Below are 19,092 nucleotides of genomic sequence, written 5' to 3' on the forward strand. Positions count from 1 at the left end.
CTCTATTACTAGAGTTTTATGCTGTGTGTTCAGTGCTGATATAAAGTAGAACTGTTTGCGAACGTAGTCTGCACCGAGCCCAAAGGACGGCTGTTGTGTTGTGTAATTCTTATTCGGCGGCATTTCAACAGTTGCAAGTGTTAAGTTGATTGACAAGATGGGGAAAACGGTGTATATGCCCGATTCGACACTATCGCGAAAGAGTCACATCAGTTCCATGGCTCAGTACCTGGATATGTACAAAAGCTCGATCGATACTCCCGAGGAGTTCTGGGGTGACATAGCTAAACAGTTCCACTGGGAGACTCCAGCATCGCCAAACAAATTCTTCTCCTATAATTTCGATATCACCAAGGGACCAATTCATATTAAATGGATGGAAGGAGCGACTACAAACATTTGTTACAATTTGCTGGACCGCAACGTTAAAAGTGGACTCGGTGATAAAATTGCGTTTTATTGGTAAGTGAAATTTAAATATCTGTATAAAATAGACATGTGTTGGTTGGTTGGTGGCGAGATCCTCTCTACCAGTGTTCCACAACCGATGTGCCACCACGTAGTTTTAGGTGTGCCGCGAATTTTTGTAACAAATTGTTTATTCACACATTATCGTTAGAAAACAAAAGTAACTCGTGTTCCGTATTTAGAATTCGTTCTACACACACTGGTACATAATCATTAGTTTAATCAACATGTATTATGTTTTGTTTTAATATGTTTGCTCACTTTTGGGCAAGGATTTGTATGTAGATACATATTTATGATCATGTATGGTATCGTATCTCCTCTTCGTGAGGCGAAATTAACATTTTAGAGTGTGCCGCGGGTGAAAACATTGTTGCAGAACACTAATTTTACTAAATGTTGCAATATTTACTGTGGATATCGAGGTTAGAGGAGTCCAAGTTTCAAGCGAACATATACCCACTAGTGACTTTTCAGACAGTATATCGCGTGTCCTTCCTGTTTCTATTTCTAACTGTACAAATGCGAAGGTAGCGTTACTTTTTTCACCTTGAGCATTTAATTTCCTTTCACTCAGTAAAAGTTTAACCAAAAACTGCATGTTCACGTAGTATGTCAGTATTGTATATTAAAAATATTGTTCCGGGCAGGGGAAGGTTGGTTAAAACAAATGAAATTTCATGTTATCACGTTGGCCTGTTTTATTAGTTATCTTATTGGCGTGCTTCGTCACCAGATTTTACTTTCTAATTTGATTTTATTCTTAAAAGTTGTATATTTAAAACCGATTCGTATTTTAGCATTGGAGGCTTTAGCACCTAAAGCTCCTTCTAAATACGTCCCTGCTAAGAGGGGTATTGGATATAATATCTGTTGCATCACTTCAGAACTTCAGTTCCATCATGTTTTGAAGTGACGTTATTAAAATGTATCAGATGGTTCGGAAAATAGATTTTTCAAACCCCCCCCCCCCCCCCCCCCCAATGGACCAGTTCTTTAAATATATCGCTTCTGTTCTGGTCATTTTCAGAGGCTGGATTGTGCTGCAAACTTTAAAATTGCATAAATGCATGTTAAGTAAGAGTTTAAAAGCAGTAAATTAATCGAAAATAATACTTTTATTCTTTATTTTGCGGTTTGGACCGCAGCGGTATTTCTGCCGTATTGATGGAACGCACTGTTTCAATAGGAAGCGAGCGCACGTGTAGTAGTTTTACCGCTGGGGTTTTTCGAACGCAACATGCTTCATTTTCTATGCCAGGGGTAGCCAACCCGCGGGCCGCATGTGGCCCGCCTTGACCATTTTTCCGGCCCGCGAGATTCATCACACTTTTACAAAATACGAGGGTCGCTCATTAAGTAATGCCCCACATTTTTTTCCTCAGAACATATTTATTCAAGATGGCTCAAATTTAGTGACAATATAAATCAATGTTTCCTTTACACATACTATTTTTCCACATAGTCCCCATCAACTTGTACGGTTTTACGCCAGCGTGGAACAAGTGCATGCATGCCTTGCCGGTACCAGCTCTTGTCCTGTGCACGTAGCCATGTCCTCACTGCTTGAATCACGCTCTCGTCATCTTCAAATCTTGTTCCGCGGATAGCATCTTTAAGTGGCCCAAAGAGATGGAAGTCGGAGGGTGCCAGATCTGGACTGTAGGGTGGATGGGGTAGCACCGTCCAACCCAATTTGGTGATTTCTTCCCGGGTTCTCAGACTTGTGTGAGGGCGTGCATTGTCGTGCAGGAGCAAAATTTCTGCTGGATGCTTGTGAGGCCGAACTCGTCGAAAACGCTTCTTGAGGGTTTTCAGGGTCCTGATGTACGCGTCTGAATTGATGGTCGCACCTCTTGGCATCACATCCACAAGAATGACCCCATCACTGTCCCAAAAGACAGTCATCATGACTTTTCCGGCGGAGGGAGTTGTCTTGAATTTCTTCTTTCTCGGTTATTGAGGATGATGCCACTCCATTGACTGCCTTTTTGTCTCTGGCTCAAAGTGGTGTATCCAGGTTTCGTCACCTGTAATGATCCGGGACAGAAAGACCTCTCCCTCAGCATCAAAACGCTCCAACAATTCAGAAGAAATCGTTTTCCTTTGAATCCTGTGGTCTGCTGTGAGACTTCGTGGAACCCATCTTGCGCACACCTTCGAATATGCGAGAGCCTGGATAATTGCAATCACACTTCCATTGCTGACTGAAAGCTGTTGGGCCAATTGTCGAGTTGTGATGCGCCGATCCTCACGAATAATGGCATCCGCGCGGTTCAACATGTCTGGAGTGGTGGCTGTGGCAGGACGCCCAGAGCGCGGCAGATCACGGAGCTCGGTTTCTTCACGTCCTGAAGCTTTAACTCTCTTAGCCCAGCGACCAACGGTGCTCCTATCGACTGCACAGCTTCCATACACAGCACACAAACGTTTATGAATGTTCACCACCGTTTCTTTTTCAGCAACAAGGAATTCAATTACAGCTCGTTGCTTGTAACGAGAGTCGTTCACAGACGCCATTTTAACAGTTCACTACAGCTCCGCTATCGGTTGGAATCATTTGAAACTCCGTACACGAACGCGGGAAACATCAAATCTCAAGCATGTAAAAGTACACTTTTCTATCTTCATTATTGGCTGAGAAAAAAAATGTGGGGCATTACTTAATGAGCGACCCTCGTATATTTATTTTATAATGGCCAAAGTCTATAGTGTATCTACGAGTAAATCTAATATGGGGATATATAATTTTATATGTGGCCCGCGGAGTTATGATGCATTTCCAAAGTGGCCCGAAAGATCATTTGGGTTGGCCCCTGCTCTATGCGGTGCGGTGGCCCCACAGTGGCAATGGAACGTGAATAACCTAACCTGTGTGCCCGCACGAGCGGCGAAACAGCAGCACGGTGACCATTGTTTGCCCGACCTTGGTAGCGATTGTACGCGTCACGGATATTGACAGAAAAGTTTTTGACAGGACGATAACTGAATATGAGAAAAGGCTGGCACTGTACATTTCGGCCATATCGGAGTACAGTGACGAAAACTGTGGATAGAAGTCTGTGAAGCTCTACTGCCGAACTCGAGCCAACTTGACAAAAAAAAGAAAGCACCTGAATAATTTATTTGGATACATACGCAGGTCCTCATATAACTTGTGAAATTGGGCTTTCAACAATCTTTGACTTACAAGTGGAGGGAACCAGAATTTATTTCTACGCTTCGCCCTTGCTCTTAGCAAAAAACGCACACAGCGACAGCCTCAATAAAATCTATGCCTCGACTTATCAGCCTAGAGCACACGCTAACTGTCTCCACAAAATCCAGCTCCCAACTGAAAAGGAAACGCAAACGTTGGCGGTTTCTTCTCAGTTGGGAGCTGGATTTTGCTTTCACTTTAATTTCTTAGGTAGTATTTTTGCAGTGGAGAAGACAGATAAATTGGCTGGTAAAAAATTATCTTTTATCTCACTCCTGGAAGGAGTGAGACAAAAAGATGTAGAAGAATTTATTTCAATTGAAAATTATTTACATTCCATAAATTCTTCATAGGCTCAAGCCAAGGATGTAGAACATATCAGCACAAATACAATCAATACTTGTTTCTAATATAACTATAAAGTACAATTATGACAACACTGTAAATATTTATGTAAATAGATGTAATTAGCATGCAATTGTAATTACGTTTTGGTATTTTGTTTTGTTGTGTTCATGTTCATGCTATGACATATTCTACACTCTTGGCTCTTGCTATGAAGGATCTATGGAAGGTAAATAAATTTTAATTGTAGCCTTCTTTGTCTCAAGCAAATGTATGTACCAGTGTATGTATCCCAGTCAACAGCAGGTTGTATGATAAATACAACGCTCTTAAAGAGATATAACTTAACTGAACTGACCCATAACAAGAAACATCAGGAAGTTACTAAATCATGGCAGTTTTATCATCCTCTATGCAATTTATTTCTCAAAATTTCTATGCTGTGCCCATGGACGGGTGGGCTTCAAAATAATTCCCAGCATTCAAAGACATACCATGCACGACCTTGGATTGCCTTGACTCTACTACGCACCTGTGAATAGCTGCCCCGTGTGAAACACTTAGTGATTATTTAGAAGACTTTCCCTCTTTGCTGGCTTAAATACGTACACACGTGCAGTTTAAACCACTTCAGATATCGGCATGGATAGTTTTAATATTCCTGTTTTGTACTTCTTTATACGTTACCAACAGTTGGGGACGGATGAAATGAATTTGAATAAGACTGGAGTCAAGGTCAGGGTGTGGGTGGGAAGTGTAGGTTCTTGCAAAGACTGACTGACAAATTTTTAAAAAGCTGCATTATTCGATTGTCACCGTCACAAGCTGTAAACAAACAATATAAAGAATATGTGCATTGTTTGATAAGCACAAAGTTTACAGCCTAGCTTTTGCCTTCCTACTTGAAGATTACAGGATATTTTATCATATAATATTATCATTAAGAGCATAGTTTAGATTTTTCAAATGTGTCTCTGACCTTAGGAAAGGACATCAGTAATAAATGTGATGTGAACAATGAGCAAATTATTTTTTGTGTTTTAAATATTGTGTGATTTTCTCCTGGCAGAACACACGAGAACCTAGTGGTAGTATCCACCTTGAATGGATGCAAAAGATGTCTTTACTTTAATTTCACTACTGCAACAGGCATTAATGCTTGTGCCGTGAAGTAAAGAAGGTGAAAACCAAAATACATGCATTATTATTAATTAAGGCAGGGTATTATAAACTGTCATTGGTTTTTTGAAGGTGTTAAGACATGCATTAAATCCAAACTTGAATATTCAATGCCCTCTTCACTTCCTTGTACAGTTTTAGACAATGTGTAAAATGGAAACAATGGTTGCAGAAGAAGTAAATACATGCTACCAAGATAATGAATTCTTCTCAGGCTACCAGCCTGGTAGCCTGACAGTCATGTTTATTCACTTACCCAAGGTGTTGATGTAACAGTTCAGATTACGATAAAGATTAGCGAATTAGTAAAGGGTGGATTTATCACTCAGCTAATGTATGGAATTTGAATGCAGGTACAGGGTAAAGTTGCGAAAAATCTATTTATTGTTTATTTAATGATGCTTTTTCAATCGAATGAGTGGATTGGATTGGATGTTACTGTGGGGACTGAGTAAAATCATGAAAAATCCAGTTAGGATGGCAGGGCCAAAATTTTAACCCTATCTTAAGACCGAGGGTATGATAATGTTCTATTTTATCCGTGCTCTCATGCAGCTCATGAGTGGTGTTACATAAGTAGCATGAATGACAGAATGATGGTCAGCAGAGTAAAACTGAAATCTGTTCTTGTTTGAATTGTACATGTATATTTGTTTTGTTTTGACTTATTTCACATCTTGTTGTTGTCTGACTAACTTATGGATCTATGGAATGTAATAAATATATATGTATATGTGTGCGTTCACGATTGAAGGAATACATCTTGCTGTCACCTGGGATTCAACTCAGTCTCCACAGTGAGAACAAAGTATTTTTAATCAGTCAACACACATCTGAAATAAGTCATCATATTCTTGACACCATTTATTCCTTTAACTATTTAATGGTTTGATAATACAGCACTTTATTATTAAATTGTCGAATAATTAAAGTACATTGTAGTTCTAGAAGACACACAACAGGATACTGTCTTACAAGTTCCACAGTGAGAAATTAGTATCTAACCTTTTCAGCTAAGGCACAGCTTTTGATATTATAATGCTATAAATATTTAAATAGTAGCCTGGGCTTGAATTTTAACCATATATTAGCAAATAATTGTAAGCAGTAGTCCGAGTTCCATTATGGTAATGAACCTTCAAAGTCTGTGGTACAAGCCACTTTATCCATTTTCAATATCTGTCTAGGTGAATATTTACGTATTTCTGTATTGTTTTATTTTATAATTTCAGGGAGGGAAATGATCCTGATGATTACAGCAGACTTACATACAGAAAGCTGTTGGAGGAGGTGTGCAGGTTTGCCAATGTTCTCAAGTCAAAAGGCGTCACTAAAGGGGATCGGGTAGCTATCTATATGCCCATGATCCTGGAAGTAATAATTGCAATACTTGCTTGTTCTCGAATTGGAGCCGTCCACACTATTGTGGTATGTAAACAAAGTTTACTGTAGATGTGCATACAATTTTCAAAAGTTTACGACTCTCTTTACGTTATTAAGTTCCTAAAGAACTTTGGAGTATATGGGATAGAAAAGATGAAGTTAACTGAAGATAGAAATGATGTCTGCTAGGGTAGGTGTGTCTGTCTGTTAAAACTGCATTTTTTATGGTATGTCCTTTTCATTCTTTAATCGTCCTTCCCTTTAGCCTTAAACTGAACATTGTGCTTCATTTTCAAGAGATTCTGGGTTCATGTTTTGATTCATGTATTGGCTGTCCTGACTGAGGGCTTCCATGGGTTTATTCAGTGCCTCAAGGCAAATTCTGGGATACTACTTTAAATTAGGCCAAATCCTCTTCCCAGTGCCTCCATTTTAATTCATTCTTCATTGATTGTCTTATCATTCAACATAAAATTGAGGACATCGTGCCAGAAGGGCATGTAAGCATGTTAGCATAATTAAAGATATTTGAAATAACTTCATAAAATAATTAGGTGTATATTATGTCAATGGGATGTATATCATGCCAGAAGAGCATAATGCTTATGGTTATGGTGCTCTACACATAGATAACAGTTACATTTGGGTATGTGAACATTTATAATGCACATTTGTTATGAAATGGGCATAAGAATATGAAATCCATGGCATAACAGCTCCAGAGAGCCAAAGCCGACTAGCTTGACTGCTGGCCTCACGTTCACATGCCTAAGCAGAGGTAAACGATCATCCAACCAGATATAGGGTGACGTGTGGACAGCACAACGAACCCCCAGCCATTGCTAGTTTTCCTGACCAGATTACGCTACCCATTGTAGCTGCCCAATTTCCTCACGATGCTGGGTTGGCACCGGTCCCATACACTGGTCGAAAGCTCATGAGAAAATTTCTTCTCCCCAGAGACTCGAACCAGCACGCATTCCGTATCACCGGTCTGAAGCGTGATGCCTCAGACCGCACGGTTACAGCGCGGGACGGGCATAAGCATGTAGTCTCCTGAAAATCAGCCATTTTGTTGATACACCCATCTTGCGTGATGCCTTCAGTGTAATCTGAGCTACTGATAGTGTTGTTAGATGAAACACATAAAACCATCCTTAAACCTTCCAGTATGATAGCTCTGGATACATTATGGCAGTAGTGGTTGTGATGATGATGATGATGATTATAATGATAATACTGAGAAGGTTAAAAATATGTTACCATTTGTTCAATAACTCTGGAAGAAATTTCTGTCAATTTTAAGCAATGGGTATATTCACACATGTACGTGTGTGTGTATGTCCTTGCTGTGCTTAATATAGGAGCTCATTTTATTAGTAATTCAACCAGAATATGCAGCCAACTTAGCTCTCTGACTCATTTTCTGTGCGCTTTATGTCCTAATACAAGTCTCAGTGCATTTGCTGTTCCGGCTAGGTCACATCCTTAAAGTAATATTTAGAATGAGACAGTTAAGCACAACTCATGAGCAAAATTCTTGATTGATTGGTGTCATATTTTATTGTAACTGACAAAAATTGTTTAATATTGTACACTTTAATTTATTTTTGTATTTATGTGGTAACTATCTTGTTTGCAAAGTACAATTGAAGGATTGTCTAGACAAACATAGTTGTCTTCTTGAATGCAGCCAGTAATGTTTACAATTTTATAATGGCATTGAAAACATATTTGTATTGCTGAGTATCACTGGTATTTGTTTATGTAATAGAAATGTTAGAGACGGCGTGGCAGTCCAGAAGTACTAGTAGTATTGTAATTGGCAGAAATTTATGGTGATCCTGTTATTAATTGAAAATGTATTTAACTGAGGACATAACTGTACACCTTGAACTGCTAACCAGAACTAAATCCTGAGATAAATGTTTTCAGCATGGCATAGCTAAGACTTTCACCGCAGTCCTACAACCTACCTGTAACAGTCACATATGCTGCAAGTAGTTTGTCCATAACAACAAAAGAGAACTATAATTTACAGATTGTTTCATGTGGGTTCTACAAAAGAAAGCAGATAATTTGAGGGTATCAGAGAACAAATTTCTGAGATAGCTTGGACCTGAGAGAGAGAAATGGTGTAAATTATGTAATTAAACCTTTCATAATGTGTGTATTTTTCACCATTTGTTATTAAAATAATCAGTGATCATACTGAGGAAGGTGAAATGGGCAGGAGATGTAGTAGCATATGAGCAACAATAAATTCATATAAACTTTTGGTGTGAAAATATAACCATATAAAAAAATGGAAAAGACTAGCTGGAAAACCTAGGTGTAGATGGGAGGATAATTAATAAAATTAATCTTAGTGGTATAGTGTGTGAGGTTGTGGACTCGTTCAAGTGAATAGTGTTCAGTGATATGTTCTTGTGAATGTGTTAATGACCCTTCTGGTTCCATGAAAGGCAGTTTTTCAAGGACTGTCCACAGACTTTATTGTTGTTATTATTAATATGTAAATAAATGAATTGAATTAACTTAAAAGTCTTTACATTTAAACTGCTTAAATTGAATGCTCCACATGTCCTCAAGACAACGTAATAATCAACATTTTAAATTACTTCCCATTTGCATTCCTGTAATTTTTTAGTTTGCAGGATTTTCAGCTGACTCCTTTGCTGAAAGAATGCTGGATTCAAAATGTAAAGTGGTAGTAACCACTGATGGAGTGTGGAGGGGACAGAAGTTACTTTGTCTGAAGGAAATCTGTGATTCAGGTAGAAATAGTTGCATTTTGGTTTCAAAGAACTGTTCTAATTTTCAATTAATATGCTCAACAGAGAAAATTATCATCTTAATATCCTATTTTCTAAAACAAGGATGTATAAGTTTTATACATCATTAAATACCATACTGAATGGCTAAAGTAGCTCCTTATATTCACTAGCTATTAGCATTGTTAACCTTGATGGGAAATTAAAGTGATTATGGAATATATCTGGAATAACAGTATTATTATGTGTTGTTAAAGGTGTTCTTTGTTAGTGAAAGTGTATAGTGAGTTTCCAGAAAGTTTTATTTTTGAAGGATGCACTAATTTTTCCTTTTAATTGTAGCTCTGGAACGCTGCAAAAAACTGGGGCATGAAGTGGAGACTTGCATAGTTATTGAACACTTACCCCGCCTAAGTGCCTCACAGAACAGAAATGGTATCACTGAGGAAAATGGTGATATATCACCAGAAAAAAGGAACGCATTTGGCAGCAAGGTAACTATTATAGTCAAGCTTCAACATAATCTAAAATTTATAGATTTAACATATTACATACAGTGTTTGAAGTGTTTGTGTCTTGAAATATATATCAAGCTATTAGTGCATTGAAAGTTAATATATATTCTGTCTTTTGATGTCTGACTTCACTGGGAAGGACAAAATTGACATATATTCAATGTCATAGTAACTCTATTGTATGATAACACAGGCATCCATATTTTAATTATGCAAGGTTGAATGTTCAGTGCCTTCGAATCTTCTGTGTTATGCAGTCCCATACTAGAGTCTCTTGTGTTGGTCTTCTTTCAAGCAATTTGTTTGAAAATATAACGCTACCGCAACATATAGCGCGCATTAACCAGCATTCTCCTCTTCCTCTTTCATTTGGATTAATAGCACAGAACAACATAAAATATCTCTTCTAGACATTGTATTAAAACACCTCGATAGTGTTTTTCTCCTTATTATTAATATGCCCCCCTCCCAAAAGGTTATGAAAGGATAGATTCAGTAATATTTACGAACATTAGATAATGAAGATTAGAATATCTAAGGATCACACAACATTGCTTAGACATTTGATATGTTCTTTGTCGTCAGATTCCATGGACAGAAGGAAGAGATGTCTGGTGGCATGAAGAGATGGAAGATGCGTCTACATCTTGTTATCCTGTCTGGGTTGGAGCTGAAGACCCTCTCTTCATGCTCTACACCAGGTGTGTAATAAGTATTAATATATCGAAGCATACACAGCAAATAATGTTTAATAATGTAGTGAAGATTTATGGTTCATGAATTAGTTGTGATGTCTGTCAACACTTTTTTGAAGTAATGTGTGTTTATGTTTTAATGACAAAAACAACAGCAGCAATGATGATGATGAAACTAACTAATAATAACAGTAAGAATAATATGTGAAAGTGGTGCTGTTACTGCTGCTACGACTACTTTCATTTCCGTTGTGTAGTCTGAGCTATGGATAGCACCATTAAAGAAACTACAGATGAACTTAATACAATTAAAATAATACTTAAGAATTCAGTTCATAACTCAAAGAAAACACGTGTCTGTATTACATAGATAAATTTGGTTAATGTTGTTTAAGGAAATAATTGCTGATTACTCTGAGAATCATACGAAGTTCATGAATATACTCCGTGAGCAAAATGCAAAGTCATTTGTTATTTAAGCATTTGGTGTATGTAATTAACACTGAGACTGGTCAAATGTACATAGCCAACATGGATGATTCCCTTATCCTCAGGTTGGCTTTTACTTCATGAATATATCATTGTGTTTCAAGAATTTTTTTCCATCTTCTTCTTCTTTTTATTTTTTTATTTTATTAATAAGATGGTATTGGTTGTAACTTGTAACCTTGACAACTTCGTTTGATGTTTGTGTTATCACCATCATGATGTGCTTCTTTCTAATTTAACTGATATGTGTTTGTTTGTTTTTTTGTGTGTATGGACTTGCATAAATTATCCATATTGATTCAAGTTTGCAGTTATGGCCAGTACACAGTCTTCTGAATTGATGGTAACATTATAAATATAAATCACTTTATATCTGTTCTCTTAAATTTCATCATATAATACGAGTTGCTGAAATTAGGTATATGGACTTCTTTCTTCACATCTTCTTTAATGTAATTTCAAGGTTACTTACCATGCAGAACATGGAATGAAGCATCTAGCGCAATTATTTGGGTGTCTGTTGTAGTGGATCTACAGGGAAACCAAAGGGAGTCCTCCACACAACGGCCGGTTACCTATTGTATGCCGCTTCCACTTTCAAATATGTATTTGATTATCGACCCGGAGATGTGTACTGGTGCACTGCTGATGTTGGATGGATCACTGGCCACACGTATGTTGTGTATGGACCACTTGCAAATGGGGCAACTTCAGTATTAGTAAGCAACATGTTTACATTAACTTATAATTTTAGATTAGCCCAGCACTTGGCTGGTCTCAGAGTAAAGGAAATTTAGTGTAGTAAAGAAGGCTTTATTAAATTAGCACCTCGGTACTGCGCAAGCTAAATATTTACTTTCAGTTTCAAATATATTGAGCCAAGTAAAACTATTTCCAGAATCTGGTATGAATTTCTAAAGTGAAAACTTTTTATTTAGCGTGTATCTATTTTATAATTAACAAGATGCAACAATTACTGTGTTGTACAAACTTTTTAATGATCAACTGTGCTTTATAATCAGATTGTTTGCTTTTAAATGCAAAGTACTATGTCAGCAGTGTCTGAATTCTGGAAACGTGTGTAACATCCAGCAAATGCCAGGATATTTTAACTTTAACATTTAACTTGGAATTATCACTCTTCTGAAGTTGAACCTGAAGTTAAGGATCCTTTGTAATGTGAAAACACCAAGTACATTATCATTGATCCAGAAGACAAAGGTCATGATGCAAGCAGAATTTTAAACACCATATAAGTGACTCGTAAATACATAAGGAATTTTATAGAAATAAAGGAAAGGTTAATTATTTAAGTGAAATTTTGTGGTTCCTTTACTTTAATTTCATTTATTTGCATTTTATTACTCTGAAACTGGCTTGTGAAACATAATGAAGATATATGAATAAATAGAGAACCTTATTGTAAAAGTTATTTTGTTAGTAAGTACTCGTCATACACATTCCTGAGTGCAGGTACAAAATTCTGTATAATTGAGTGTATGATAGTTTTCAAAACCTATAAATCCTCCATATCGTATACATTTCCAGTATTGAAATGCCTAAAATTTCTTTCACATATTGAAATTTTTATATTTTTTTCAACAAGAGAAAACAGCTCTTAGTACAAACAGTTATGTGATATTATTTTGTGTTCCTTCCTGTGACTTTAAAATTTTGGTTGATGTTTAAAAAACACATTGCCATAAATTCTACCAAACTTACAATTAGTAAAATTTAGAAGGACATGTGCGCGCATGCGTGCGTGTGAAAATGGTATTGTATTTTTATTAAATCACACATTTCACTGAAATATATGTTGTTGTTTTTCTGGTATAGTTTGAAGGCACGCCTTTCCATCCGGACAACGACAGGTATTGGCTGATAGTTGACAAATACCGAGTAAATCAATTCTACACGGCACCTACAGCATTGAGAGCACTCATGAAGTTTGGGGATGAACCTGTTAAAAAGTAAGCCGCATGAAAAACTTGACCAGAGCAAGAATGCTACAGATCTGGTAAATTTCAACCACCACTATTAGAGGGTTTATTAATTTTACATCTCCACAGTGTATTATCTCATGATACATTTTGTAGTATTCTCCCGTATAGCTTCTGGTTTCTCGTGTGGTCTTTTTCATGACATTTTGGGACCTCTTGTAGCAAGTTTCATCAAAATATTGCAAGACTACGTGTTACAACCCAAAGATCTCAATCTGAATTTTAAACACTTGTTTAGTGATATGTTTTCCACACAGATAAGTTGCTGTATCCGCCACTGTTTTTAAATAACTGATTTTGGATACCTCAGTGTTTTTTTTAATCTTTGGAAACAGCCTGGGGGCCACTGGGGCTAATTGATGTGATTGTGGCAAGTGGAGGAGCACCCTTTTTTAACTTTACATTTTGCAATGAAGATTAACATGTGAAGATCATATTATTTAGCTGTAGGATAGTGGGATGATCTGATACAATTAATTTAGCATTTGTATTTGTTCACAGAATGTGGATTTCTGACCCCACCTTCTCATGGACATGTTTATTTTTGAAAATGTGTTCCAGAATTAATGTTTATTTTATCTGAACAGGCATAGTTTAAGCACATTACAAGTACTTGGATCAGTAGGCGAACCCATCAATCCAGAAGCATGGCATTGGTACTACAAAATTATTGGACATGAGAAGTGCTCTATTGTAGACACTTTCTGGCAGACAGAGACTGGAGGACATGTAATAACGCCATTACCTGGATGTACACCTATGAAACCAGGCTCAGCGGTATGTGGAATAGTTACAATCCTTTGTTAACATCTTAAAAGATTTTTAATTCATAATTTTGTTGTGGGTTCCAGAAACACATACTTTCCACAGGTGGTAATGCATATTAAACTAACTAACTAACTAGATGGCTTACCGAACCCGAAGGTTCATCACCGAATTAACCAATAGTGTCATATAAATGTATTATTATATTAACAATTTAACAAATAGTTATCATTGCAGCCACGTGGTTAGCACTCATATTTCTTATTTGGATGTTCACAGTTTTAAATCTTGGCTGACGGACTGGGTATATTGACCACCGTTTCATGATTTTTGTCACTCTCTCCTCACTTATGCTGGAAAATTACTTTTAATGAGAACACAGTCACTTTTTTCCGCATTATTTTCTGTTCATTTATTAATTAATCATCCTACCATTTGATACCGTATTATCTAACTTATTGACAGCATCATTAAAAAATGGAAATAAATCATATGTAAAGCACAAGAAGCAAATTAAATAATGTATAACTTTAATTCCTTAAACTTAACATTTATTTGAAGCATACTGTGAGACTATGGGCAAGATGATTTTATATTTTAAAGACATTTAAGTTGTATTTCTGGAGTCTTGATTTTAATTAGTTATGTTAAGTACATGTAGTTTCAAGGTCCCTGTTTCCATGTTTCTTGTCTGAACTTCAGTGTAGCTAACAGGTCTGATTTGTTCTCTTGGCCCCAATGGAATGAGTCGTGTTTCAGATCACCTCTTACCACTTATAATCTGGTTTCGCGTTGACTCGAGACTTCCGCCCCGCGAAACTTACGTTTTATACTGAATATCCTTTTTCAGACATTGCCCTTCTTTGGGGTTCTCCCTGTATTGCTGGATGAGAATGGTAAGGAGATTCTGGGGCCTGGAGAAGGGTACCTGGTGTTCAGAAGACCATGGCCCGGCATAATGAGGACCCTATTTGCGAATCATGAGAGATTTGAAACAACATACTTTAAGAAATTTCCTGGATATTACTGCACAGGGGATGGTAAGAAATGCAAGATTTGCTTTCTACCAGTGAGTGAGTATGGGACTAAGTTTAGATACAGTGCACCTGTTAGTCTCATTGGATTGAGCCCCTGTGGGGTATATATAGCTTTTATACAGATACGCATCATATTATAATGGTAAAAAGTTTATTTGCTCTTAACATGTTAACTGCAGTGAACAGTTTATAAAGTTTAATGACACATTTCCAGATAATAGTGTCATGTGGTAGGATAATTGCAAAATAATGAATTTGAGAGGATGTGAAACGAAGCACTTGTGGCTTCTTTTATGGTCCTGTCCTTTCATTTTCAAAAGGGATTAAGAAATATCACAGTAACCGTGACCCAGGTTAGCCATTCTGCGAGATGAGATGATATTTGAATCTGAGTTCTATCCAGCTGTGTGTTAACAAACATTATAATGAGGAATTGCTTATGTACAGTATGAGGATATTGAAAAATTAATTGAGAACTTTAATTGGGAAACATAGAGGAAAGAGACCACTTTGGAGACCTACGCATTGGTGGGAGGATGATATTAAAATTTTTTCAGAGAACTTTGTGGACTGGATTGAACTGGCCAATGTCAGGCCTCAGTAATCATGGATATGAAAAGGTTTTATAAGGCTAGGGAATTTCTTGACTATCTGAGCAACTGTCAACTTTTCCACCATGAAGTTAATTATTTTTTAGTTGGTAGGTAGGTTAGTCCATTATGCAAGATTATTTAATAAATGTCAAAACATTGATTAAATAGTTTTGTTAAGTTATTGTAATTACTAAGTACTACCACCTGTCAGTATAAACAATTCAGTGTGTTATTAAATGTTAATCAAATTTTAGTTGGAAAACTTCAAGAGAGGCCACTTGGAAGATCTAGGCATAGACGGGAGAAAAATATTAAAATCGATCTTCAATAAATAGGATATGAATGTATAAACTGGATTCAACTTGTGAACATGGTAATGAACCTTTGAGTTCCATAAAATTATGGGAACTTTTTGACTAGATGATATACTGTTAGCTTCTCAATAACTCTGTTCTGTGCAGTTGGTTGATGTAATTATGGTGTTACAATTGCAGGAGCACACAGAGATGAGGATGGCTATCTCTGGGTAACTGGCCGAGTGGATGACATGTTGAATGTATCAGGACATTTGTTGAGCACTGCTGAGGTTGAATCCACACTTTCAGCACATCCAAGTATAGCGGAGGCTGCTGTAGTCTCACAGGCTCATCCAATCAAAGGAGAGTGCCTGTACTGTTTTGTCACCCCAAATGAAGATGTGGAATTCTCAGAGAAACTGACAGATGAACTTAAGAGGAAAGGTAAAGTTCATGTAAACATTCTCATTTAAAATATTTAAATGATTTGCACATGTACTTGTAGCACCTAGTCCTGGGCCAGTGTCATCTTTACCATCATTAGTGTCTTGTCACATCAGTATTTCTGATATAATTATGCGCTAATTTTTTTTTCAGTTCGTGAAAAGATTGGTCCATTTGCTACACCAGAAGTAATTCAACATGCTCCTGGCCTTCCCAAAACAAGATCAGGTAAAATCATGAGAAGAATTCTTCGCAAGGTTGCTCAGAACGATAGAGATATTGGGGACATCTCGACATTAGCTGATGAGGGCATCATTGAAATTTTGTTTCAAAACAGGATAGAAATTAAAGCTTGAAACTAAATGTGAAAAAAATAGCACAAAGGTACTCATGTTGAAGCAGTATTCTATAGATATTTATAATTGTTATGTAGTGTATTTACTTTAAATACATATTGATGTTTCACATGGCAAGGTATAAAGAAAACACTGATACATAACGTAGTTATAGGAAATTAAGCTAAGATTGTCGGAATTTTAGAACTATACTCTGCCTCATGATAGTTGTCTTAAGTCTTGTGGAAAGAAAATGTTAAGCTTACCTGAAGATGATACTTGAATTCTGCAATAATTATAAATAACAAAATTATTGTTATACTTGTTTTGACTGCTTTACAAACAGTGTAATGTGCGCGTTATATGATTTAATTTTGTCAACATTTTTAGAGAGTGTTGATTGGATCTTTTCTAGAAATTTCAGTAGATGAATCAATGAAAATACAATGACTGAAATGTACACTGAGATGTAAAATATAGTTGAAAATATGTTGTATTCACATAATCTTAACAAGTAACTGCATGGCTTTAGAAGTAGCTTATAATGTACTTAACTGGTGAATGAAATATCTGTTATTAACAAAACCTTATTTTTTTTAAATACAAAACAGATAATTTTGGACAAGTGGAAAACAAAAATGTTTAACAGTTGCATTTCTTGAATTAGTATCTCATGTTCTTAGCTCACAGAACATAGCAAGTTAATACAGAAGGTGAAATAATTGATGTCAACCTGCATTATCGTTCAAATAAGTAAAATTCAGTTTTGAAAAGTTCAACCACACAAACTGGCAAGGTAACTGACTGGGTCTTAATATTATATTTCAAACGGGGGTTCTAAAATTGTGGCCTGCCAACATTTTGTGCAGACTGTGTACTTTTGTATCAGTTTACATGATGCAGAAACTGTTACTGTATCAGTCAGATATTTAATTTTAAGTGAATAGTTAATAAAAATAATTAATGAAATTTGTTAAACAAAATATTTAATAATATATATCTGTTTGCAATAGTAAGTTAGTAGCATGTTCAATAAATTACTGACAAGTTTCAATAAATTTTATTTGTCCTCATTTGTAACCTGATGGCCTGCGAGTTAATAAGACAGGGCAAATGTGATCCCTGATATGGAGATGGTCGAGAACCACAGTTTTAATAACTTAACTTGTCTCATAGTACTATATTAAAGTGTTTTATAATTGTTTGTGTGTGTTAGTCTAGTTTGTTATAAAGATTTCCGTCTTCTGGGTTGTTGCGCTGATGACGGAGGCAGTATGACCTCTGAAACATTGGCAAATATCGACCAGATTACACAGCGCAACAACCCAGAAGACGGAAATCTTCATACTCACCGCTGTGAAAACCTCAGATCTTACATAGTTTGTTATAGTTGAAAACTTGCGTGCAGGCATGCATTAACTTCTACATATCATTCCTTCAGGAACTTAAATTGATGAGTCAGCCTTTATGTATTGTTTTGGGAATATATGTATATGGTGAAATATGGAAGACAAGGACAATGAAATAATTATGAATACAACTCACATTATCATAAAATAGTACATATAAATGTTCTATAAAAATCCATCATTGAACAGTTGTTTGTTAATATTTAAGAGGGATAATGTGATACCAAGGGTCTGTAACCATGTCATAATGCATTCAGAATTATTATGCCCGTTGTTTTCTAACCTGAAAAGGTAAAATGAATATATGAACTGTAGGCATAGCACCATGCATGGTTTAATGTACTGTATTTTTCTTTTACAGCTTACACTTTTTGTGGTAATTATGCTGTACCTATGCAAATGCAAATAAAATGACAATTTATGGTTAGAGGGTAGTTTATTTTAGTGACTCCATAGCCCTTGTTATAGGACCCAAAATTTCCATATTAATGATTCCAAAACAATTTTACAGTGAAGTCATATCTCATGGATTACATGTGGTATCTGAAACATCCATACTGTAAATAATTTGCAGGAAACAGCTGATCCTTGTTCTCCACAAACATTATTGGGTGGTACTTGAAATTAAGTTGTGTCCTTGAGGTAAGAAATTAGTGAAAAACTACATAAACAGTTTAAAACCAAATGTAAAACTAAAAATTACATATACATATTCAGTAAATGGAAGAACATATTATTAGGGAGAAAAATGGCCAGCCCAAAATGAGACATAATGAGCAAAATCATATACCACATACTGTTAACTCAAGACTGAGAGGATGGATATCTTCATGCATTTCTTTGGTGTTCCCCTAACTTTTCATCATACAGATTTGTAATGCTATGCTGTCTTCATTATTTATATCTATCTACAATATACATGGTAAACCATATTACCAATCATAAGTTTCTATAAAATAGCATATATTTTTTTGCCAGTTTAGTCAGCTGCGAGCCCAAACAATTTTGTTTCTACTACCTTACTTCACGTAGTTTCTGTTACCCCATGTCCATATATGCTTCTGTAATTTACCATTTTTTAAGTTTCTTTTTAAGGTGTGTGCACAACCCCGCCGAGCATCCGTTAAAATCACATTAAAAAGATAAATTGGTTAATGCTTAATAGG

The 19,092-nt window shown here is 36.2% G+C and overlaps 1 protein-coding gene across 2 annotated transcripts; it reads left to right on the forward strand.

Annotated features, from left to right (window-relative positions):
* The first annotated feature begins 16 nt into the window (after window positions 1-16).
* On the forward strand, window positions 17-18,353 carry AcCoAS (acetyl coenzyme A synthase). Of its 2 annotated transcripts, none has more exons than XM_022061234.2 (11): window positions 17-462; window positions 6,424-6,619; window positions 9,225-9,351; window positions 9,691-9,842; window positions 10,449-10,564; window positions 11,574-11,766; window positions 12,884-13,017; window positions 13,635-13,824; window positions 14,663-14,852; window positions 15,937-16,182; window positions 16,336-18,353. In XM_022061234.2, exons 1-11 carry the CDS (start codon window positions 158-160, stop codon window positions 16,536-16,538), a joined length of 2,052 nt encoding a protein of 683 aa, XP_021916926.1. In that variant the 5' UTR covers window positions 17-157; the 3' UTR covers window positions 16,539-18,353. The 2 variants fall into 2 exon arrangements, with proteins under 2 accessions (XP_021916926.1, XP_087203364.1); XM_087347238.1 differs by lacking the exon at window positions 16,336-18,353 and adding an exon at window positions 15,697-15,815 and having other exon boundaries at window positions 15,937-16,157.
* Window positions 18,354-19,092: the final 739 nt, after the last annotated feature.

The sequence above is a fragment of the Zootermopsis nevadensis genome, unplaced genomic scaffold (genome assembly GCF_977971745.1).
Source record: "Zootermopsis nevadensis isolate Lab colony 2312 unplaced genomic scaffold, Znev_1.0 Znev_ptg000011l, whole genome shotgun sequence".
NCBI classification, from domain to species: Eukaryota; Metazoa; Arthropoda; class Insecta; order Blattodea; family Termopsidae; genus Zootermopsis; species Zootermopsis nevadensis.

Bases quoted from the DNA above. Each gene is read 5' to 3' on its own strand.
- AcCoAS (XM_022061234.2), top strand. From the start codon at position 158: ATGGGGAAAACGGTGTATATGCCCGATTCGACACTATCGCGAAAGAGT. The intron at 6,620-9,224 runs GTATGTAAACAA...GTAATTTTTTAG, and splicing joins GAGCCGTCCACACTATTGTG to TTTGCAGGATTTTCAGCTGA. The intron at 16,183-16,335 runs GTAAAGTTCATG...TTTTTTTTTCAG, and splicing joins AGATGAACTTAAGAGGAAAG to TTCGTGAAAAGATTGGTCCA.